Raw genomic sequence first — 26,632 nt, forward strand, 5'->3', positions numbered from 1 at the left:
TCAACGTTTCATCATTTTCCCCACATGCCCTACACATGCTTACACTTGCCGCACCGATTTTGCATAAGTAAGCTCGTAGTCCTATGCGCCGCGTTATGACACCAAAAGCTATACTGACCACCTTCTTACTTCCACGCAAATTTACCCTCCTTGTTGCTATTGGCCTAAAGGCCATTTTAAGGTCCGTAAAGATGTTCACACTCGACGACCTCGCGTAAGTACCACACCATCCACGCATTCCTTGATCGCCCGGATCTCCGCCTGCAGTCTAAATCAGACCTTAGTCCCTGGGTTCTCAATGTAAACCCCCAGGCTCACTCTGTCCCCTAGCTTATGATCCATCAGTGTAACATGTTCTTCCAGATGGCAATACTAGGGTTCCGTCAATCCAAGACTGTGCCGATGGCAGTAGAGCCTCGCACTCGACCTCAAGTGTCGTCTCAGGTATCCAATCGGAAACGTCATCGCTTCCTTCTCGTCGCCTCGACTATACAGCGATAGAATGAGCTGCTCCCATCTTCAATCCATTCTCCCATCGCCTTAAGTCCCATAGCGGCAGTGTCTGCCTCACATTTTATATGTACGACAATGGGTCGGATATCTGGAATATTCTCCAGTGCCCTAGTAGTCGTAGTCCTCATGGCTCCGCCTACGCCAAGACAAAATGTTCTATGAACCTCTTGTATGGTCCTTATGTTGCACTTTTTCTCTATAGCGGTCCAACAAACTACTGACGCGTATGTAAGCATTGTCCTAATCACGCTCCTGTAAGCCTTCTCAGTACGCTTCTGAATGTGACACTTTCAATTCTGTCTGCTGTCCAAGGTCACACCAAAGAATTTGACCGTATCAGATATCGAAATCGTCTTATTGAGGAAACATGGTGCATTAAATTCGCCCACCTTCGTCTTGCTCGTGAACAGGCATATTTCAGTCTTCTCTGGGTTAACATTGAGAGCTCGGCCCTTCTGCATAGCTCATTCGGATTCTTACCTCTTAAAAGTATTATAACATCGCCTGCGTATTATAACATCGTCTGCGTAGCAGACGGGATCAAATCACTCCTCAGTCAGCATCCGTTATAGGTCATTTATGGTGGTCACCCATAGAAGTGGCGATAAAATGCCTTCCTGTGGAGTGCCTTGTTTCACTTTCTTCGTTATATTTATGCCATGGGACACACAATTTATCCACCTGCTCCTTTGCATATGGTTTATCCAGTCTCTGAGGTTCGGGTCCACCCGGTACTGTTCTAAGGATTGGATCACTGTGTCGGTCCGCACATTGTTAAAAGCCCCCTCAATGTCAATGCATTCCGCCAGGGTGCACGAAGGATTCTTCTATTATTGCACAACCTCGTGCAGGGCAGTCTGCACCGACCTTCCCTTGACATAGGCATGCGGTTTGTATTTGAGCAGTTTGCTAGATGTCCTACTCTTTATCATGGCGTCCACAATACGTTCCATGGTTTTAATAGAAAGGACTTAAGGCTTATGGGTCTGTAGGCCTTTGGTGTCGCATAACTTGCCTTGCCGGGCTTGGGTATAAACACCACCCTTGCCTCCTGCCAGGCTTTCAGAGTATATGCAAGTCCTAAGCACGCTGTGAAAATATTGGCCAGATGGGGCGCCAGACAGTCTGCCTCTTTCTGTAGTAACGCCGGAAATATTCCATGAGGTCCAGGTGACTAAAATGGTTTGAAGCTCTACTTATTTGTACTTATTTTTGTCCAATGAATATGCTAAGAGGCAACACTGTGCGCCGTCCGGACTCGGCCATGAAATATCTATTATTTGTTAAACAAAATTTGATATGAAAGGTGTGTCCCTGCTGTTCGCATCTCGGATTTTCCTATATTTCAAGCAAAACAGATACGAAAAATTTCTCTCTACTGTTACATCAAGCTTTTTTCTTCTGGTTGGTCAAATGATGGGTGATTTCAAAATACTTTCGGCCAATATACGAGGGTTGAGGGCGATTTTTTTTGCAATGCATGCACATATTCATTTTCAAAGTCCTAACATTCTAGCTCTTTGTGAGACCCAGGTGCGTGAGGATTCAGATCCACAGGATTTTCACCTTCCTGGGTACCACACTCTGTCTCTTTTTATTTGTTTGTTTGTTTGTTTATTGATACCAGACATCACAAGATAAAAATCTTATAAGTGACGATGCCGGTTTAAGGAATGGATTACATCGAATATGTGTTAAGAAAAATATAAATAAAAAAGTAATTATATTATAAAATTTATCATAAGAGAATTTTTTTAGGAATTATACTTTAAATATAGTGTTTGAAGATTGTTTTCTTGAAAAGAGTAGCATTACTTATGGTTTGGATGTTGGATGGCAAATTGTTCCAAAGACGAATACTGTTGATTAAAAATTGTTTTTCAGAGTTTGAGGTTCGGAAGCGTGGTAGAATGATTTTTAGTCCTCTGCCAGATCGAGCAAAATGGAGATGATCATAAAGATATTTTGGCTGCTTAAGATAGATTATTTTTTGCAGTAAAATAACGCATTTCGCTTTGAGGAGGTTTTCGAAACTAATGTCGAATATTTTGTGGGCGAATTGAGAAATTCGGTCTCTCCTTTTCTTATTAAATATGTAGCGAGCAATGTTATTGTAGCTTACTTTTAGTTTGTTGAAGTCTCTCGAATCACAATTTGCGAAAATTTCACATCCATAAAGTAGAGTAGGTATAAGGTAAGATTTCGCTAAAAGCATACGTACTTGAAAAGGTGTAGAAGTCCGCACAGACCACAAACTTCGCAGCATTCCTTGAACTTTACCAACAGCTTTGTTTATATGATTAGTCCAAGTCAGTTTGGAATTGAATATTACACCAAGGTTGCAGGATGTATCAACAGTTTCTATTACCGAGTTGTTCAAAGTAGCTCTTACAGGAGGAATCTGGGTGGTTGATCGTTTTAAAATTTTCATCAGTTTAGTTTTTGACGGATTTAGACAGAGACTATTTTTACTCGCCCAGTTCTGGATTTCATTCAGATCGCAATTAATATTATTTATACATGATTGTACGCAATTTGGTTTAGCGCTGGAGAAAAGCTGAACATCGTCAGCGTACATTTGCACATTACAATGCATTGGAATATCAGGTAGATCATTTATGTATACAGAAAAAAGTAAGGGACCAAGGATAGAGCCCTGCGGAACACCTCTAGGTACATCAAGTGCCGCAGATGTTGTATCACCGACATTGACGGATTGACGGCGTCCGGTAATGTATGATGAAATCAGTTTACAGGCCGGTTTGGAGAAAAAGAAAAGTCTGTCAAGCTTCGAGATAAGAATATCATGGTTCACTGTGTCAAAGGCTTTACTGTGGTCCAGTAAAACCAGAAATGATACCATATTATTATCCATATTTTGTCTCAATTCTTCCACAACGTCAATTAATACAGTAGAGCAGTTTCTTTTTGTTCGAAAACCAGATTGTCTATCATTCAAAAGACCTCTGAAACTCAGGAAGGCATCTATTTGAGTATTTATAATACGTTCCAAAGCTTTAGAGAAAAACGGCAGGATAGCAATCGGACGGAACTCTGAATTCTGTTTGGGTATCGGTATAGTTTTTGCCAATTTCCAGTCTGTTGGGAACGTTGACTTTGTAAGAATGTTGTTATAAATGTGTGTGACAAATGGAAGTATTTTCGGCAGTACCAATTTGGCAAATCTAGGATGTATGCCATCAGATCCCATTGCGTCAGACTTTATGGTTGCAAAACTTTGTAAGACTTCTTCGGGACTAACACATCTAAACGAGAATGTGTCTTCAATCTGTGCTGTAGAAATATTAGAATAAGTGTTTGTGCCAGGGTCCACAGTATTTATTTTCAAAAAGTTTTCATTTATCTCATCTAGGTCAGAGATAGAAAGACAATCAGTGTTGGTATTGGATTTCGATCCAATTCCGATGTTCCTTATTTCTTTCCATTTTCGCTTACTATCAATTGCATTTTCGAATTTCCTTTTATAGTACTGCTTTTTGGACTCGTTAGTCTTTTTGAGCACATCTCTTCTAGCGGATTTAAACGTGTCATACAGTGTAGGCAGTCTATAACGTTTCCATCTTTTATATGCCAAATTTCGAACGCTGATCAAGTGCTTGATTTCAGGAGTAAACCATGGCTGTTGTTTTCTGTTAGTATAAATGACTTTGACAGGAACGCATGTGTCGTAAATTGAGCAAAGGTTATGATTTAGGAAGGAAACTTGTTCGTCAACACCTTCCATATAGAAAATCTCTTCCCAAGGTACTTCATCTAAACTTTGATGCAGAAGTGGCCAGTCAATGTTTTTGAAGTCGCGATATGTCGATGTACAAACAGTGGGATTAATTTCGAAGTGGTATGTGACGAAAAGCAAATCATGCTTGGAGAATGCGGGGGCATCTAGCTGATTGTAGAGAGATATTTTGGACAAATGGCTGACAAAGAACATATCTAGCAGACTCGCGTTACTTCTTGTGAAGTGAGTTGGTGCGGAATCATTCACAGGAAGTAGCCCTAGGGTTTGCATTGAGTCGGCAAGACAGCGCTCAACAAGCAAGTTGCTATTAAAATCACCAGCTACGATTATATTGTCGTACTCGATGGAAATTATATCAATAGTTTCTATTAATTCTTCAAAATCTATTGATGAATTTGGTCTGTAGACGCAACCCAGCAGTAATCTTTTCTTGTCATCAGATAAAAGTTCCAGAAATAAGTATTCAATGCGGGAAGAGCGGTTTGACATACATTTGAGAGAGCAGCTTATACCATGTTTGATATATATAGCTACCCCGCCGCCATGAGTATGACGATCCGCTCTAAACAGTTTGTATCCCGTAACATGAAAAATGCTGCTATCGATTTCAGGATGAAACCACGTTTCAGATATACAAATGGCGTCGATGTCGGAGTTAATAAATGTATCGCGAAACTCATCCATTTTGTTATTAAGACTTTGGGCATTTATGTGCACCAGTTTTAGGCCTGTTTTTTGTTTTGATAGTATTCGTATCATGCATTTTAAGTTGTCTTTGGAACATTGTTTTGCTCTATCTAATATTATAAGAAAAATAAGTAATGCTACAAAGGTTTGTATAGTTACTTAGGACTACAATGTGAAATTTACTTAAAGTAAGTGGTGTAACATTTATTTTTTCTATGCAGGAAATCAGTGAGTAACAATTTATGTAAATAATAATAAAAAGTTCGAATAATTTATATATTGAGTCATGAAATATTTTAATTTTGATCATTATTATTGCTGGAATATTCTGCTGGCATGTTGATTGGTTCAGGACCGCCGCGAAAAAGATTGATTAATTTGCTGGTACTATCAACCATGATAGGTGGCTCATCTTTTGTTCTTTTGACATATACGAGGCCACGGAGACTAAATGTTGACTCGATGCATTTTTGCCGTTTTAGTTTAAGTGCATTTTGAAGTATTTTGTAGTTATAACTGGTAAGATTTTCGTTTACATAGATATGTTTATCGGAATCATATCCCACATGTTGTAGTTGCAATGCAGTTTTATGACTTTTTTTGAACTGCGATATATTTTTTAAAATAAAGTTTTTATCAGAGGGTGATGTTAGATTCACCATGATTGTTTCTGGAGTGTCTCTATTTTTATTAACATTGCAGACTCGATAAATTGCTCTGATGGTTGGAGTAGCAATGTTTAGATTGTTGCAAAGAGTGTCAAAAATTTGAAATAGATTTTCGTTATTTGTATAAGGGATACCGTTTATCCGAAGGTCACTCGCAACGTGTAAATTTTCGTGTTTTTGTTGTTGAACTTTTAGATTTTCGATTTCATGTTTTAATACACCTATATCCTGGTTCATGTTTTCAATTTTGTCTGCCACTGTTTCAATTTTCTCAACACGATTGGTTATATTAGAAAGCTTTTCTGATAGCTTACCAATGTCTTTTCTAAATTCATCCATGCTCTTATCTATAACACTTAAGAGTCTAGATTCACTCTCGAGTATCAATGCTTTGATAAGCTCAGATTGTTTCTCGAACCGTTTATCTATGAGTTGAACAATACGTTGAGGAGAGTCATAATTAGACAAGCGAGGAGTTTTGCATACGTTCTCATCAGAGTAAGATCCACGGCCTTCTCTCCACCTTTTTGGCGCCATAACCAACTTATCTGTGGTGAGCGTGTTTTCACTGTTTATTGTTGTTATTTCAATTACTGGTACTTGCTCAGAGTGTGCCATGCTAAGAGATATTTATTTATTTTTTCGGTTTGTGTTTTTTTTTTTTTTTTTTGTTTTTGTTTTGTTGTCACTTAAGAATTTGCACTGAATGTTAATTGGTTCTTTATATTTTCAAGCGCAGACACTCACGAGAATTTAGATAAAGAGCACAGAGAGATGTTCAAATTTATCTAGTTTGATGTATATGTACTTGTAGCAAACAAGTTGTTTTGTTTATTTTATTTTGTTTTGTTTATTTGTATCGACGGTGTTTGACTGTTTTTCTGTTATTTTAGGTATCACAGTGAATTTGTTATGGCAATCTTTGGTTGTCGGTAGATTGAAATGGGTTTAAACTGATGTTTCTATTAAAACTTCAAGGAGGTAATTGAAACACGTCCGTTCTCTTGCGTATTATATTATATTTTGCACAGACGCCTCGTGGTATATGTACGTAATGACGTAGTGTTCCAAAGACAACAACACCTGGACTCACAGGATCCTGACTTTAACTCGCTTTGGGTTAAATTCGGGATTGGATCACATATACTGCACTTCGGATTTTTATATAGAAGTCCAAACTTAGAAAGGGAGGCTTCGATGAAAGGCTTTGATGCCCTTTCTTATTCCATTACAAATATTTTGGAAGATTTTCCGGGCAGTGAAATCGTTGTCGCTGGGGATTTCAATGTCCACAACTCCTCCTGGCTTTCTCATTAGGGTCATACGACTCCTGAGGGCCAATACGTCGAGCTTTTCGCTGCGCACAATGGTTTGGCGCAACTAGTGAACGAACCGACACATATTGCATATGTCCAAGGGCACCAAAATTAATAGTCTTGACCTTTTTTATACCCTCCACCATAAGATGGGGGGGTATACTAATATCGTCATTCTGTTTGTAACTACTCGAAATATTCGTCTGAGACCCCATAAAGTATATATATTATTGATCGTCGCGACATTTTATGTCGATCTAGCCATGTCCGTCCGTCTGTCCGTCCGTCCGTCTGTCTGTCGAAAGCACGCTAACTTCCGAAGGAGTAAAGCTAGCCGCTTGAAATTTTGCACAAATACTTCTTATTAGTGTAGGTCGGTTGGTATTGTAAATGGGTCATATCGGTCCATGTTTTGATATAGCTGCCATATAAACCGATCTTGGGGCTTGACTTCTTGAGCCTTTAGAGTGCGCAATTCTTATCCGATTGGGATGAAATTTTGTACGACGTGTTTTGTTATGATATCCAACAACTGTGCCAAGTATGGTTTAAATCGGTCCATAACTTGATATAGCTGCCATATAAACCGATCTTGGGTCTTGACTTCTTGAGCCTCTAGAGTGCGCAATTCTTATTCGATTGGAATGAAATTTTGTACGACGTGTTTTGTTATGATATCCAAAAACTGTGCCAAGTATGGTTGAAATCAGTCCATAACCTGATATAGCTGCCATATAAACCGATCTTGGGTCTTGACTTCTTGAGCCTCTAGAGTGCGCAATTCTTATCCGATTGGAATGAAATTTTGCACGACGAGTTTTGTTATGATATCCAATAAATGTGCCAAGTATGGTTCAAATCGGTTCATAACCTGATATATCTGCCATATAAACCGATCTTGGGTCTTGACTTCTTGAGCCTCTAGACGTATTTTATTCTTACTTTCACCAACTGTGTCAAATATGGTTCAAGTCGGTTCATAACCTGATATAGCTGTCATATAAACCGATCTGGGATCTTGACTTCTTGAGCCTCTAGAGGACGCAATTATTATCCGATTTGCCTGAAATTTTGAATTTGGAAATTTCGGATCCTCTCATGACCATCAACATACGTGTTTATTATGATCTAAATCGGTCTATAGCCCGATACAGCTCCCATATAAATCGATCTCTCTATTTTACTTCTTGAGCCCCCAAAGGGCGCAATTCTTATTTGAATTGGCTGACATTTTACACAGGTCTCCAACATGTAATAATATAATAATAGCAGAGCAAATCTTTTCTTATATCCTTTTTTGCCTAAGAAGAGATGCCGGGAGAAGAACTCGCCAAATGCGATCCATGGTGGAGGGTATGTAAGATTCGGCCCGGCCGAACTTAGCACGCTTTTACTTGTTTAACTTCACACCCTGAAAAGTATGAAGTTTATACTCTTGCAACTCTTGGTTACTCCGATCACTGCATTGTTTCAGCATCTTTTTCGTATTCTGCTCTTCGTACTGCTTCCTCTAAAGTTTTCTAGATGACGATACAAATGCTACTGCTGAAATGATTGAGAAGATAATTTTAAATGGAATGAAGGCATTTATTCCAGTTAAGACTATAACGGCTAAATCAGACGACAAAAGTTGGTTTAACCAGACATGCAGAGATGTTATCAAATCGAAAGAGGTTGCATTCAGGAACTGGCGCTTGGATAAAAATGCCATTACTGAAATGCTTCGCAAACAGGTAAGACCTTCGTGTGGCAATGTGTTTAGAGCGAAAAATTTCTTTACCAACAGCGTCTGCGTACTAAAGTTCTTGCTTCTACACGGGGAAGTAAGAGCTTTTGGTCGTTCGTGAAAAGAGTAAAGGGTAGTTCTTCATCTATTCCAACTCTTGTTAAGGACGATCAAACACTCACTGACCCGGGTGATAAGGCTAACCTGTTGGCTGATATATTTGCAGGCAATTCTTCCCTGTCGGATAGCAAACAACCCCTCCCCTCAATCGAAAATGTATCTGGCATCATGCCCCAAAGGGGTTCTTGAAAATCTAGACGTAATTAAATCCCCGGGACCGGATGGCATATCAACGCTTGTCTTACACAAGTGTTCATCGACGCTTGCTCGTCCATTACCCAACCTTTTTAACCTTGCCTACGGTGCGGGAGTCTTCCCGGCGCGTTGGAAGGTTGCCAACATTCAGCCAATACTCAAGAAAGGTGGGGCAAACAACCCTGAGAATTATCGTCCAATTGCGATATACTCCGCTCTCTCCAAGGTCATGGAGAGCATGGTTAATCATTATCTTGTGAGGTATTTAGAGGCTAATGGCATTCTTAGCGACCAATAGTATGGGTTCCGCAGAAATCGCTCTACGGGTGACCTCATGGCACTTCTGTCGGAATGTGGGAGTCGCTCAATACACCAGTTTGGTGAGAGTAAGGTTGTGGCTCTGGATATCTCCAAGGCATTTGATAGGGTCTGGCACGGTGCACTACTATCAAAGCTTGTCGCATTTGGTGTCGGTAATGGCTTCGTTCGATTTATTTTGAGCTTACTCAGAGATCGCACTATTCGAGTCGTTATAGATGGGTTCTCATCCAATAAGCTCAAATTGACCGCAGGTGTACCCCAGTTCTCTGTTCTTTCTCCTTTTCTTTTTCTAATTTTCATCAACGATCTGTTGGGTCTGACATCGAATCCGATCTACTCATTTGCGGATGACAGTAATCTCTGTCATTCATACTCATTCGACCATAGGTTGAGTCTTCGAGAGATTGAGGACACGAGGCGTGTTATGGACGATACACTCTGCCAGGAGTTGCTGGCCATTTCTAAGTGGGGTCAAATGAATCGAGTAGATTTTAATGCACGGAAGACTCAGTGCTGCTTGTTGTCACACAAACGAGTCGCTGACCCATTGCGTTCATCTTTGTCTATCTACGGTGTAGATGTTGAGCAATCAGAAGCTCTTGATGTTATGGGCATGAAAATACAAAGTGATGTCCGTTGGGCTAAACGTATATTTGAAGTGTCGAAGGAAGCATTCAAGTGTCTAGGCTTCTGTAAACGGTGTAAGAATTACTTCACTCCGTCTGATCTTCTTAACATCTACACCACTTTCATAAGGCCGAAAATAGAGTACAACTCACATGTATGGGCTGGAGCTTCAAAATCATCCCTGGAGCTACTGGACCGTGTACAGAGGAGAGCGATGGCGTTGATTGGGGACAGTGGGGTATCCAACTCTATTGCCTCCCTTCATCATCGTCACAATGTGGGTTGCTTGGTGCTGTTCTATCGGTACTTTCATGGTGTGTGTTCATTTGATATTCGTCTTTTTATACCCTCCACCATCAGATGGGGGGTATACTAATTTCGTCATTCTGTTTGTAACTACTCGAAATATTCGTCTGAGACCCCATAAAGTATATATATTCTTGATCGTCGTGACATTTTATGTCGATCTAGCCATGTCCGTCCGTCTGTCCGTCCGTCCGTCTGTCTGTCGAAAGCACGCTTACTTCCGAAGGAGTAAAGCTAGCCGCTTGAAATTTTGCACAAATACTTCTCATTAGCGTAGGTCGGTTGGTATTGTAAATGGGCCATATCGGTCCATGTTTTGATATAGTTGCCATATAAACCGATCTTGGGTCTTGACTTCTTGAGCCTCTAGAGTGCGCAATTCTTATCCAATTGGAATGAAATTTTGCACGTCGTGTTTTGTTATGATATCCAACAACTGTGCCAAGTATGGTTCAAATCGGTCCATAACCTGATATAGCTGTCATATAAACCGATCTTGGGTCTTGATTTCTTGAGCCTCTAGAGGGCGCAATTCTTATCCGATTTGAATGAGTTTTGGCAAGAAGTATTTTCTTACGATATCCAACAACTGTGCCAAGTATGGTTGAAATCGGTCTATAACCTGATATAGCTGCCATATAAACCGATCTTGGGTCTTGACTTTTTGAGCCTCTACAGTGCGCAATTCTTATCCGATTGGAATGAAATTTTGCACGTCGTGTTTTGTTACGATATCCAACAACTGTGCAAAGTATGGTTCAAATCGGTTAATAACCTGATATAGCTGTCATATAAACCAATCTTGGGTCTTGACTTCCTGAGCCTCTAGAGTGCGCAATTCTTATCCGATTGGAATGAAATTTTGCACGACATGTTTTGTTATGAAATCCAACAACTGTGCCAAGTATGGTTTAAATCGGTTTATAACCTGATATAGCTGTCATATAAACCGATCTTGGGTCATGACTTCTTGACTTCTTGAGCCTCTAGAGAGCGCAATTCTTATCCGTTTTGAATGAAATTTTGCACGACGTGTTTTGTTATGATATCCAACAATTGTGCCAAATATGGTTCAAATCGGTTCATAACCTGATATAGTTGTCATATAAACCGATCTGGGGACTTGACTTCCTGAGCTTCTAGAGGGCGCAATTCCTATCCGATTTGCCTGAAATTTTGCATGACGTATTTTATTCTTACTTTTAACAACTGTGCCAAATGAGGCTCAAATCGGTTCATATCCTGTTACAGCTGCCATATAAACCGATCTGGGATCCTGACTTCTTGAGCCTCTAGAGGTCGCAATTATTATCCGATTTGCCTGAAATTTTGTACGACGGATCCTCTCATGACCATCAACATACGTGTTTATTATGGTCTGAATCGGTATATAGCCCGATACAGCTCCCATATAAATCCATCTCTCTATTTTACATCTTGAGCCCCCGAAGGGCGCAATTCTTATTCGAATTGGCTGACATTTTACACAGGTCTAGTAATTGTGGTCCAAACCGGACCATATCTTGATATCGCTCTAATAGCAGAGCAAATCTTTTCTTATATCCTGTTTTGCCTAAGAAGAGATGCCGCGAAAATAACTCGACAAATGCGATCAATGGTGGAGGGTATATAAGATTCGGCCCGGCCGAACTTAGCACGCTTTTACTTGTTATTTCTGATGTAAGGATGTATATCAGGGATACTAGACATTCCTGGAACTCACACCCGTTTGTAATTGATTGGCCAGCAGACCGCACAATGCATTATAGAGAGAATTCTTATTTCGCCCTAACCGTTCGAATGTGGAATCGACTTCCGGCTAATGTTTTACCCACCCACTTTGACATCCAAGGATTCAAGACAAATGTCAATAAGCACTACATCCTTTCATGAAAAGAGTTTTCAGACCTTGATCAAAATTGTGTAACATTGTCTTCACTTTGCATAGTTTATCATAGCTTAAAATAAAGTTGCACAAAATCCATCTACCAGGTCTTCCATATCGTATCGCCAAATTAATTTCACAGAGGAGATGTAATTTTTAAATACTTTAAAGGCCAAAACACTGGCGTTCATAAAATTACTGAGACAATAATTTATTTTTAGTACACACAACAATTTTAGCCTGTTGAAACAGCAACACAAAAATTACCTGCCACATTCAAGAAATTGTCTTCCCAGCATTCCCTTTCATATGGAGCTCATTTTTTATTTCAATTTCTGCCTTGTGCTCTCATTATAGTACAACCTCCAGAAGCAAAACGAATGGCGAAAGAATGTTTTGTAAAATTTATTTATAAGCCATAGCAATTAATTGTGACGACGTCTGCGTGTGTGTTTGAGGACAGCCGTCAAGGAATGATCGGTGTGGCATCAAATGCTAGTGATCCTGCCTCAACTAGATGACGATGATGATGATTGTGATACACTTGCTGTGTGTTAAATGCTTCATGCTTGCGCAAAGAACATGCGGTTTCCATCATGCGGCGGCATGCAAAGGAGTTATAGATGAGGCACGACCGAGGCTGAAAAGTGCACTCTGTTACAAGTGCAAGCAACAAGTTCACACATTGAGCTCTTTGGAATCATTACAAAATATCAAAGAGCATTTTGCCGTATGTTCAAGGAAGATCATCATTTCAAGACAGGCGGTGTCAAAGTAAAAAAAAAATCATTTGGCTAAAAGAGAATAGAAATTTAGAAAGAACGAAAATTTAACTGCATTCGGTTAATTAATGTACGAAAATCGTGATAACCATGTATTCTTCTTCTTCTTCTTGTATATAAAAATGAATTTGTGTTTGTCGGTTTGTTTGTTTGTTCCGTATAGACTCAAAAACGGCTGAACCCATTATCTTGAAATTTTCACAGATTGTGTCCGTTAGTCTAGAAGGAAACATAGGCTATATAATTTTTTGATATCGGGAGGGGGCGGACCCTCCCCCTTACCTCTAAAGTACTACCCAAAAATAATAGTGGACCGATCTGGACAATATGGGATTCAAATAAAAGGCATTCAAGAGTAGAGTACGAATTTCATATTAAAAGTTGGGTCCAAGTACCTAGAGGGCCGCCCCAGCCCCAAAAACCCTTAAAATAGGTTTATTTGACGATCATGACAAATTGGGAATCAAATGAAAGGTATTTGGGAGTAGATTACGAATATGGTCAGGAAGTAGGAATAGTCTCTATAATTTATTGATAACGGAAGGGGGCCTTCACAGTTACCCCAAAAACACCACCCAAAATCAAAAGTGGACCGATAAGGACAATATAGGTATCTAATAAAAAGTATGCGGGAGTAGAAAACGAATCTGGCATACAGCTTCATGTCGAAGTATAGGGGGTCACCCCACCCCCATAGAAACGACCAAAATGGGCACATTAGGCAATCACGGGACTCCGTTAGTTTGCTCCGTATAGACTAAAAAACTCCAGAACCGATTTTCTCGAATATTTCGCATATTGTGTAGGTTAGTCTGGAAGGAAACATAGGCTATATAATTTGTCGGCATCGGAAGTGGGACGGGTCCTCCCCCTTATGTCAAAAAACAACCCAAAATTAGAAGTTAACCGATCGGGACAATATAGGTATCAAATGAAAGGTATTGGAGAGTAGAATACGTGTATTGTATTTAAATTTGAGTCTAAGTACCCATTGGGCCCCCCCCAATACCAAAACTCCTCCAAACAGGCATATTGGACATTCATTTCAATATGGGGCTCAAATGAAAGATTTTCGGGAGAAGATTTCGAATCTGGAACACAAAATCAGATCGAAGTAAAAAAGGTCACGCCTCACGTAAAAAACCCCATTAGACCCATCATGACTATATGATAGTTGGCTGAACCGATTTTCTTAAAATTTTCATAGATTGTGTACGTTGGTCCTGAAGTATACAGGCTATATAATTTTTATACCCTCCACCATAAGATGGGGGGTATACTAATTTCGTCATTCTGTTTATAACTACTCGAAATATTCGTCGGAGACCCCATAAAGTATATATATTATTGATCGTCGCGACATTTTATGTCGATCAAGCCATGTCCGTCCGTCCTTCTGTCCGTCTGTCTGCCGAAAGCACGCTAACTTCCGAAGGAGTAAAGCTAGCCGCTTGAAATTTTGCACAAATACTTCTTATTAGTGTAGGTCGGTTGGTATCGTAAATGGGCCATATCGGTTCATGTTTTGATATAGCTGCCATATAAACCGATCTTGGGTCTTGACTTTTTGAGCCTCAAGAGTGCGCAATTCTAATCCGATTGGAATGAAATTTTGCACAAAGTGTTTTGTTACGATATCCAACAACTGTGCCAAGTGTGGTTCAAATCGGTTTATAACCTGATATAGCTGTCATATAAACAGATCTGGTGACTTGACTTCTTGAGCTTCTAGAGGGCGCAATTCCTATCCGATTTGATTGAAAATTTTCATGAAGTATTTTATTCCTACTTTCAACAACTTTGTCAAAGAAGGTTCAAATCGGTTCATAACCTGATATAGCTGCCATATAAACCGATCTGGGATCTTGACTTCTTGAGCCTCTAGAGGTCGCAATTATTATCCGATTTGCCTGAAATGTTGTACGACGGATCCTCTCATTACCATCAACATACGTGTTTATTATGATCTGAATCGGTCTATAGCCCGATACAGCTTCCATATAAATCTATCTCTCTATTTTACTTCTTGAGCCCCCAAAGGGCGCAATTCTTATTTGAATTGGCTGACATTTTACACAGGTCTCCAACATATAATTTAATTGTGGTGCTAACCGCACCATATCTTAATATCGCTCTAACAGCAGAGCAAATCTTTTCTTACATCCTTTTTTTGCTAAGAAGAGATGCCGGGAAAAGAACTTGACAAATGCGATCCATGGTGAAGGGTATATAAGATTCGGCCCGGCCGAACTTAGCACGCTTTTACTTGTTAGATATCGGGTGTTGGCGGACCCTCCCCCTTACCCCAAAAACGCCACCCATATACGAAAGTGGTTCGATGGGCACAATAAGGATATCAAATAAAAGGTATTGGAGATCAGAAAACGAATTATGGTATTAAAATGTGGGTCCCCCCAACCCCAAAAATCCTCTAAACAGATATATTCGAAGTTCATGTCAATATGGGGCACAAATGAAAAGTATTAGGCAGTAGATTACAAATATGGCATAAAACATTGGGTTCAAGTAATGGGAGGTCGCCCACCCCCAAATATCCCCAAATGGGCATTTTAGCCGACTATGGCTATATGGGACGCAAATGAAAGGTATTAGGGAGAATATTACAAATATGATATTACAATTTGCGTTCAAGTCTAGAATGCGCTTATTCTTAAAAAAAGTCAAATAGTTATATATGGGACTCAAATGGAAGGTATTTGAGAGCAGAAAACGAATTTTATATTCAATTTTGGAGCCAAGTGTTTTGGGCTACGCCCTTAAGTAACCCTTAAACTGAACTTCATTTCCGTTGGGAATAAAAAACGAATTTGATGTATATTTTCAGTACAAAGTGCCTGTAACCGCAACAGCTCCAAAAACACCCTCCAAACGGTTCATATTTACCGGTCATGGCAATATGGGGCTCAAATTAAATTAATTGCATTTGGAAGTGCGTTAATTAAAGGGATTTTAAAGTGATATCCATATTTAAGTCGAAATGTCTAAGGTGCCATAACTCCCCTAATGCGAACATTAACCTAAGGAAGGACATTACCACCAAGAAACGTGAAGGGGCAAATTCTCACACATCAATGAGTGCTTTCCGATTCAAGTTGAAACTCAATGATAAGGGACCTTCTTTATAGCCGAGTCCGAACGGCGTCCCGCAGTACGCCACCTGTTTGCGGAAAAGTTTTTAAATGACCATGCATGGCACTGTACCTCGCAAATGTCGCCAACATTAAGACGCTTTGTCCGATGTTCCTACCAGGATTCGAAAGCGTTTAACGTCATAGGTTACAATGGCACGAATTAGATATCCGCATTCAGGGCGAAGTGTCCCCACTCTAAAGAGATATTAGAGAGTTAAAGAAGGCCCAGCAGAGTGGGTCCGGTTCGGCTAGTTAAGTGTATATCGAACTAGCCATGTCCGTCGGTCCGTCCGTCTGTCGAAATCACAATAGCGGTCGAAGGCGTAGAGCAGGCCGCTTGAAAGTTTGCATAGGTTCTTTATATTGTAGTGGGTCGTTGGAGAATGCAAATGGGCCATATCGGTTCAGATTTAGATAAAGCGCCCATTTAAACCGATCTCCCGATTTGACTTCTTGGGCATCTTCAAGCCACAATTTTCGTCCGATATGGTTGAAGTCTTGCACATAGTGTTTGGTTATAACTTCCAATAACGGAGCCAAGTACAGTTCAAATTGGTCAAGAATCTGATTTAGCTCCCATATAAACCGATCTGTCGATTAGACTTCTTTAGCCCATGGAAGCCACAATTTTCATCCGATTTGGCTGAAATTTCGCACATAGTATTCTGTTATGACTCTCAACAACGGTGCCTAGTACGGTCTAAATCGGCTTGTAACCTGATATAGCTGCCATATAAAACGATCTCCCGATTTGACTTCTTGAGCCCCTTAAAGCCAGAATTTTTTTCCGATTTGGCTGAAATTTTGAACATAGTATTCTGTTATGACTCCCAATAACGGAGTTGAATACGGTCCAAATCGGTCTGTAACCAGATATAGCTCCCATATAAACCGATCTCTCGATTTGACTTCTTGAGCCCTTGGAAGACACAATTTTTGTCCGATTTGGCTGATATTTTGCAAATAGTGATTTGTTGTGACTTCCAACATTGAAGCCAAGTACAGTTCAAATCGGTTAAGAACCTGATATAGCTCCCATATAAACCGTTCTCCCGATTGGATTTCTTAAGCTCTAACAAGCCTCGATTTTAATCCGATTTGTCTGAAATTGAGCATGTAGATTTTTGTTATGACTTTCAACAACTGTGATAAGTACGGTCCAAAAGGGTCTTTAACCTGTTACAGCTCCCATATAAACCGATCTCCCGATTTGACTTCTTGAGCCCTTGAAAGCCGCAATTTTTGTCCGATTCGGATGATTTTTTATGACTTCCAACAACTATGCCAAGAACGACCAAAATCAGTCTATAACTTGATATAGCTCCCATATAAACCGGTCTCGCGATCATCCTTGTTCGGTTCCTAGAAGTTTTAATGTTTGCTGGTTTGACAGAAGTTTCGTATGTAGATTAAAATTATGCCCTGCCACTTATTTTGTATACATTTGTAGCAGAATCTTTGGTGGTTTGTTTCCAAGCCTCGGCGCGGCTGAACTTAGCACGCTTTTACTTGGTTTTTTTATTGCCGAACATTTAATCATTGAAAAATTTGCTGCGTTCTTCCTATTTTAGTTTTGTCATTCCAATAAAATGTTGACACGGTATATTTTCCTTTCACAAGCTCACAAGAATGTCATGAATTAACGGCGCTAATGGACGGGCATAGGCCAAGCTGCGTATAAGCATTTTTCTCCATACAACATTAGCGTGAAAATCCGCTGAATGGGTAAATAAACAAATCTGTCATTGCGCTCACTCATTTCCATAAATTTATTTTCTTTTCTTTCTGCCCTCATTATTAAACAAAATATCACATTACCTTCGGCAAAGTTGTTTTTATGCATTTGGGAATTACATGAATTAAATGTTCTTAACATAAGATATGACTTACGGCTTTTCATTTCAAACCTATTCAGACGTACGTTAATTTCATTAAGTTTTACAAAAATTCACACTTCGGTAAATAATGAATAACTTAAGGAGAAACTTGGACGATAATATACGTGTAGTTAAAATTTTTGAACGATTAAAGTAAAGCAGTCAGTGGTGGCTACAAATAATGTAGGTTAGATTAGTTTGAAAAGAGGGTGCCGATATTAATCCGCCCCATGCCACTATGCACATACACTTAATCCAGTAAACGGTTTGTTGTGCGGTCTGAATGCTAACAAGTAAAAGCGTGCTAAGTTCGGCCAGGCCAAATCTTTTATACCCTCCACCAAGGATCGCATTTCTCGAGTTATTTTCCCGGCATCTCTTCTTAGGCAAAAAAGGATATAAGAAAAGATTTGCTCTGCTATTAGAGCGATATCAAGATATGGTCCGGTTCGGACCACAATTAAATTATATGTTGGAGACCTGTGTAAAATGTCAGCCAATTCGAATAAGAATTGCGCCCTTTGGGGGCTCAAGAAGTAAAATAGAGAAATCGATTTATATGGGAGCTGTATCTGGCTATGGACCGATTTGAACCATACTCAACACAGTTGTTGGATATCTTACCAAAACAAGTCGTGCAAAATTTCATTCCAATCGGATAAGAATTGCGCACTCTAGAGGCTCAAGAAGTCAAGACCCAAGATCGGTTTATATGGCAGCTATATCAGGTTATGAACCGATTTGAACCATACTTGGCACAGTTACTGGATATCATAATAAAATACTTCGTGCACAATTTCATTCCAATCGGAAAATAATTGCGCTCTCTGGTGGCTCAAGAAATCAAGACCCAAGATCGATTTATATGGCAGCTACATCAGGTTATTGACCGATTTAAACCATACTTAGCACAGTTGTTAGAAGTGATACTAAAACGCTATGTGAAAAATTTCAGTTAAATCGGATGAGAATTGCGTCCTCTCGAGGCTCAAGAAGTCAAGACCCAAGATCGGTTGATATAGCAGCTGTATCAAAACATGGACCGATATAGCCCATTTACAATACCAATTGACCTACACTAATAAGAAGTATTTGTGCAAAATTTCAAGCGGCTAGCTTCACTCCTTCGGAAGTTAGCGTGCTTTCGACAGACAGACGGACGGACGGACGGACGGACAGACGGGCGGACATGGCTAGATCGACATAAAATGTCGAAACGATCAAGAATATATATACTTTATGGGGTCTCAGACGAATATTTCGAGTATTAGGTTGCCCAAAAAGTAATTGCGGATTTTTTAAAAGAAAGTAAATGCATTTTTAATAAAACTTAGAATGAACTTTAATCAAATATACTTTTTTTACACTTTTTTCTAAAGCAAGCTAAAAGTAACAGCTGATAACTGACAGAAGAAAGAATGCAATTACAGAGTCACAAGCTGTGAAAAAATTTTTCAACGCCGACTATATGAAAAATCCGCAATTACTTTTTGGGAAACCCAATGGTTACAAACAGAATGACGATATTTGTATACCCCCATCCTATGGTGGAGGGTATAAAAAGTAATTGAAACAAGTAAAAAAGCGTTAAGTTCGGCCGGTCCGAACTTTGGATTCCCACCACCTAGGGTATATATGTAAACCACCTTTCATCAAAATCCAGTGTAAATTGCATACCTTATATCCCATACCAGTTATATCGAAATATGTTTCGATTTGGACCAAATACAAATCGGTGCAAGTCAATGTTCGATTGTGTAAAACAAAATATTGGTCTTTTTAGTAGCTATATCTAAAAATAAACCGATCTGAACCATATACGATACGGATGTCGAAAAGCCTTTCATAAGTTACTGTGTCAAATTTCAGTGAAATCCGATTATATATGCGCCTTTTATGGCCCCAAAAACCTAAAACCGATTGATCGGTCTATTTGGCAGCTATATCCAAATCAGGGCCGATCTGTGCCATTTTGCAGAAGTATGTCAAGGGACATAACTTTACTCACTATCCCAAATTTTGACGACATAGGACAAAAAATGTGCCTTTTATGGGCCCAAAACATTAAATCGAAAGATTCATCTATAAAGCAGCTATATTCGAATCTGCACCGATCTGGGCCAATTTGATGAAAGATGTCGAAGAGCCTAATAGAACTCACTGTCCCGAATTTCAGCAAAATCGCGTAATAAATGTGGCTTTTATGGGCCTAAGACCCTAAATCGGAGGATCGATCTCTATGGTAGCTATATCCAAATCTGATCCAATCTGGACCAAATTAACTAAGGATGACGAAGGGCCTAACACAACTCACTGTCCCAAATTTCAGCAAAATCGGATAATAAATGTGGCTTTTATGGGACTAAGACCCTAAATCGGCGGATCGGTCTATATGAAGGCTATATCAAGACATAGTCCGATATATCCCATCTTCGTACTTAATCTGCTTATAGACAAAAAAAGAATCTGTGCAAAATTTCAGTTCAATATCCCTATTTTTAAAGACTGTAGCGTGATTTCAACAAACAGACGGACGGACATGTCTAGATCGTCTTAGATTTTTACGCTGATCAAGAATATATATACTTAATAGGGTCGAAAATGGATATTTCGATGTGTTGCAAACGTAATCACAAAATGAATATACCCCCATCCTTTGGTGGTGGTTATAAAAATCCAAATTAAGAAATCCGTGCCACTTACAAAATCTTTTCACACCACGCCCCTAAGTTGGTTCATGTCTGGAATTGTGTCCCCACCCAAGTAACGGTGTCTGTCAGCCCGAAAGTTTGCGGGTTAACCAAGCTTATTGACGGCAGTCCTCTGGCCTTCACTGCCAAATCGTCTGCTTTTTCATTCTCCCTTATTGCGTAAAAGCCCGGCACCCAAACGATGCCGGTCGTGCCATTCTCTTTCATTCATTCTCCAAGACTCTTTGTGACCTCACCGACCTGGTTGTAATTGCTCTGATGGGCAGTTTTCGATCCGTAAAGATGTTTACACTCGACACCCTCGCGTTAACACCACCTCACGCATTCCGTGATCGCCCGGATCTCCGCCTACAGGACCGTATTATGGTCAGGCATTCTAAAACAAATCTTAGTCTCTGGGTTATCAATGAAGACCCCCAGGCCCACTCTGTCCTCTAGCTTTGATCCATCTGTGTAGCATGATCTTTCAGATGACAATACCAAGGTTCCATCAATCTAAGACTGTGCCGCTGTCGGCGGTGCCTCCCACTCGGCCACAAGTGTCGTCTCAGGTAACCGACCGGTAACCACTTCCATTCCTAAATGGTTTCATATCGTTGCCTTGATTATACCGCTATGGTATAACCTGCTTCTATCTTCTTTCCACTCTTCCATCGCCTTTAGTCTCATATCCTCACACTTAATCTGTTTGTCTATGGTTCGGATATCTAGAATTTTCTCCAATGCCCTAGTGGGCGCTGTCCTCATCGCTCCGCCTATGCCAAGACAACATGTTCTCTGAACCTGTTGTATGGTCCTTATGTTGCACTTTTTCTCCACAGCAGTCCACCAAACTACCGAGGCGTATGTAAGTATTGGTGTGGTCAAGCTCATTTAAAGCTAGTGTAATATCTTGGGATTCGGGCCCCATTTCGAGACTACAGCCCGTGTACATAGTGCTCAACATCTGTGAGCCTTCTCTGTACGCTCCTGATTTTGATACTTCCAATTTATTTTCCTGTCCAATATCACTCTTAATTATATGACCTTGTCAGATATGGAAATTGGACCAACTTCGTCTACCTCGTTAACAGGCAGATTTTAGTCTACTCTCCCTTAAGGTTGAGACCCCTGGGTCTAGCCTAGTCGTATGCAATCTGCAGGACCCTTTCGGCCGTTCGGTTCCGTACCCCTTAGAGGTATTATAACATAGTCTTCGTAGCAGACGGGCAGTCAGCATACGTAATAAGTTATATATGATGGTTATTGTTGTTGTTGTTGTTACCATATCCTAATGTAGAGGTGGCGATCCTTGTTAAGCTCTTGTAGGTGAGCAAGCTGGTTCTGGTTCAAAGAACTGATCGCCGCGGGAACTGGGTGGCCATTGGCTATTTAAAGGCGCCAATAACTCGCCTTGTCATATCGAGCATTGTAGGCACTCAGTATTTCTGCAAGAGCGGGTGCCACCTGACCTCTCACTGAGACTCTCCACTCGATAACACTGATTGTTCACGACTGCAGTTAAAGCTACTCCGGATGGAGCATTCCACTATCCGCAACATGTGGACGAGCTCGGTAGCTCGCAGTTAAGCTTCTCGTGGCAGCAATGTACACCACATAGATCGAACCTCAATGTTGCAGCTTGTGTGGTGCTGCTAGCTTGTGTGGTCACCTATAGGAGTGGCGAAAAAATGCCCCTTGTGGCGTCCCTTATATTAATGTCATGGGACCCACAATTAATCCACTTGCACACTAGCTTATGGTTTATCCAGTCTCTTAGGACCCGGTCCACCCGGTACTGGACTAAGGACAGTGTGTCGGTCCCACGATGTCAATACATATTTCCATTTTATGCACAACCTTGTGCAGGGCAGTCTCCACCGACCTTCCCTTGACATAGGCATGCTGTTTGTATTTGAGCAGTTCGCGGGATGTCCTACTCTTTATAATTGTATCCACAATTCGTTCCACGGTTTTGAGTAGAAAGGACGTAAGGGCGTCTGTGCCCTATGATGTCGCATAACTTGCCTTGCCGGGCTTGGGTGTGAATACCACCCTTGCCTCCTGTCAGGCGTTCGTAGTATATGCATGTCCTAGGCAGGCTGTGAAAATAGTGGCCAGGTGGGCCCCAGATAGTCGGCCTCCTTCCGTAGTAATGTCGGCAATATTCCGTCAGGTCCGGATAACTTAATTGGTTAGAATCTCCTCAAGGCTTCCGTTATGATAAGCCTTCGATCAACTTAATTATTCCAAGTTTCCAGTGTCTCCGTGATTCCCATCGAATCCTGCGGAAAATGCGTTTTCCTCAAAAGCCTCAACATTTCCTCTGCTGTCTCTGTTCTCATTCCCATGCTTCCGTTATTCCCATCGTATCCTTTGGAAATTTGCGTTTTTATAAAAAGCCTCAACATGCCCTCCGTTGTCTTTGCTCTTATTCCCATGTCGTCTACTAACGTTTCAGTTTGGACATGTGGTTTTGAGAGAATATTTTTTATCTTGGCGTCGTCATTAACGCTATCGACCTGTTCGTAGAAAAGCTTCCAGGAGGCACGTTTTGCCGTTCTTGTAATCTTATTGTATTCCTTGAGCCGTGTGTAATACCCATCCCCGTAAACTTCTGTTTTTATACCCACCACCGAAGGATGGGGGTATATTCATTTTGTAATTCCGTTTGCAACACATCGAAATATCCGTTTCCGACCCTATAAAGTATATATATTCTTGATCAGCGTAAAAATCTAAGACGATCTAGCCATGTCCGTCCGTCTGTCCGTCTGTCTGTTGAAATCACGCTACAGTCTTTAAAAATAGAGATATTGAGCTGAAATTTTGCACAGATTCTTTTTTTGTCCATAAGCAGGTTAAGTTCGAAGATGGGCTATATCGGACTATATCTTGATATAGCCCCCATATAGACCGATCCGCCGATTTAGGGTCTTAGGCCCATAAAAGCTACATTTATTATCCGATTTTGTTGAAATTTGGGACAGTGAGTTGTGTTAGGCCCTTCGACATCTTTTGTCAATTTGGCTCAGATCGGTCCAGATTTGGATATAGCTGCCATATAGACCGATCCTCCGATTTAGGGTCTAAGGCCCATAAAAGCCACATTTATTATCCGATTTCGCTGAAATTTGGGGCAGTGAGTTGTCTTAGGCCCTTTGACATGTTTCTTTAATTTGGTCCAGATCGGTTCAGATTTGGATATAGCTGCCATATAGACCGATTCTCCGGTTTAGGGTCTTAGGCCCACAAAAGCCACATTTATTATTCGATTTTGATGAAATTCGGGGCAGTGAATTGTGTAAGACCCATCGACATCCTTCATTAATTTGGCTCAGATCGGTCCAGATTTGGATATAGCTGCCATATAGATCGATCCTCCGATTTATGGTGTAAGGCCCATAATAGCCACATTCATTATCCGATTTTGCTGAAATTTGGGACAGTGAGATGTGTTAGGCCCTTTGACATATTTCTTCAATTTGGTCCAGATCGGTTCAAATTTGGATATAGCTGCCATATAGACCGATTTCTTGATTTATGGTTTTGGGCCCATAAAATGCTCATTTATTGCCCGATGTCCCCGAAATTTGGAACAGTGAGTTAAGTTAAGCCCCTTGACATCCTTCTGCAATATCGCACAGATCGGTCCAGATTTGGATATAGCTGCTATAAAGACCGATATCTAGGTTTTAGGTTTTGGGGCCATAAAAGACTCATTTATTGTCCGATGTCGCCGAAATTTGAGACAGTGAGTTTGGTTAGGCTCTTCGACGTCTTTCTTCAATTTTGCCCAGATCGGTCCAGATTTGAATATAGCTGCCATATAGACCGATCTCTGGATTTAAGGTTTACGGCCCATAAAAGAGGCATTTATTGTCCGATTGCGCCGAAATTTGGGACAGTGCTTAGTGTTAGGCTCTTCGACATGTTTATGCAACTTGGCCCAAATCGGTCCAGATTTGGATATAGCTGCCATGTAGACCGATATCTCGATTTAAATTCTTGGCCCTATAAAAGGCGCATTTATAATCCGATTTCACTGAAATTTGACACAGTGACTTATGTTCGGCTTTTCGACATCCGTGTCGTATATAGTTCAGATCGGTATGAGGTATATGAGTATAAGGTATGAAATTTTCACCGAATTTTGATGAAAGGTGGTTTACATATATACCCGAGGTGGTGGGTATCCAAAGTTCGGCCCGGCCGAACTTAACGCCTTTTTACTTGTTTTACGACTTGCTCTGTTGTAAAGTCTGCAGACCTCCTTCCCAATGTTGCGAATCTCCCCGGTCATCCGGGGTTTTTTCTTGGGCTTATTTCCTTTCCCGAAGAGGATTACTATCTTCCCCCCACTATTGCAGTTGTAATCCTGTTGACATTTTCATCAATGTCTTCTATGCTTGGACAATCCAAATTATCTTGCCCAAATCTTCTTCTGATTAGTTTTCCGAATTTTATCCAATTGGCTCTAAACTTATTACGGATGCTTATCGGAGTCGTCGCTGGCCGTGCTATTCTTAGCTTGATGTAGCGATGGTCAGAGAAGGAGTGCTCCTTGGAGACCCTTCAACCCTAAAACTCATCGATCAGATTTTCCGAACAAATTGTCTCATCTAAACCCTCCTTCCTTATCCTATTAACAAAGGTAGCGATGTTACCAATATTAAGTGTTATTTGGTCGTTAGTATTCAAGAATTCTGCCAGAGCGCTTGGACCCGCTTACCCCACGAAATGTGGTGAGAGTTCGCATCGCACCATGTTAGTACCTTATTTCCTGTCTGTTTTGCTTTCCTCGCCAACCGTTGTAGCTGCCGACGTGGGTGGCTGTGTCGGAGGGGCAAAAGACAGATAAAGTGATGCCATATATGCTCCACCATTTCCCTGTCTCATGACTGTTGCAGCCGACGTTGACAACTCTGGGGAAAAACTATAATTAAAATTTTTATGACAAATAAAGCAGAACCTCGGACCAAGTACCAGTGTTAGCATAGAATAATTGGTAGTTGATATGGTTCAGTAAAGGAACTTTTTTCCGGATTGTCCATGGCTCCTAAATTAAGGCCATACGAATCTTGCCGTTGCTAATTTTCTCCATCAGAGCGTGTGTAGCTGTCTCGCTTTGGTGGATGTTATTCTGGATGACCTCAATCATACAGGGTGGCTGATGAAAGCCGCTACCAAAAAAAAATGTAATAACTTTTTTTCTATTTAATAATAATAATTTAATAATTAATTTAATTAATTAATTAATTAATTTAATTAATAATAATTTAATAATTAATTTAATAATTTAATTTAACATGAATAAAAGAAAAATGTATTCCATACACCGAAAAAAAAATGTAGCAATATTCATCATTGTAGCAATATTCATCAGCCACCCTGTAGGTCCTCCATTAAATGGGCTTTTTGGGGAGTGGTTGATGGTCCCATCGCCTGCTCCCTGTTTTTAAGGCTGTGTTAATTTCCTGTCATTTCACTGCCTGATGTCTTAGGAAATTTGCCTATCCTAGTCTTCAGAATCTTGAAAGCTCGATAATGGTTCCATCATCCTGATCGTTAGGCTTTATTGGGCCCGTCCCTGCACTGCCTGATGTATCAATATTACCGTCTTTGCCCATCCTAGTCTACCAAATCATTAGTAAATGGGCTTCTTGGAAGTAGGGGATGGTCTCATCCTCGGCCACCTGTTCGTTGGTCTGCATTGAGTCTCCTATCACAGCATTGCCTGTTGTTTTAGTATTAGTATCTTAGCTTAGCCTAGTCTTTCCAATATTGAGAGATTCGGTGATTGTCTCCCCTGTTTTTTTAGGCTGCATTGAGTGTCCTGCCAATGCACTGCCTGATGGCTCAATATAAAGATATTTGCCTATCCTAGACTTCCCAATATTGGAAAAGACGGCCTTGGCCCCATAGTAAGCCATGTCCTCAGTTTTAGCCAAACTTGTCACGGATACTTGATCAATGAGAGTTCCTTCTCCATCCTGTTGAAGACCTC

At 40.5% G+C, this 26,632-nt stretch overlaps 1 protein-coding gene across 1 annotated transcript in view; it reads right to left on the reverse strand.

Annotated features, from left to right (window-relative positions):
* The window catches only part of LOC131996194 (uncharacterized), a 78,506-nt gene extending 73,549 nt beyond the window's left edge, over positions 1-4,957 (reverse strand). Inside the window, exon 1 of the mRNA XM_059365656.1 lies at positions 2,735-4,957. Within this exon, the coding sequence (XP_059221639.1) occupies positions 2,735-4,957 (2,223 nt within the window). The remainder of the gene's footprint in view (positions 1-2,734) is intronic.
* Between the last annotated feature and the right edge of the window lie 21,675 nt (positions 4,958-26,632).

This window comes from Stomoxys calcitrans, chromosome 3 (genome assembly GCF_963082655.1).
Source record: "Stomoxys calcitrans chromosome 3, idStoCalc2.1, whole genome shotgun sequence".
Lineage (NCBI taxonomy): Eukaryota > Metazoa > Arthropoda > Insecta > Diptera > Muscidae > Stomoxys > Stomoxys calcitrans.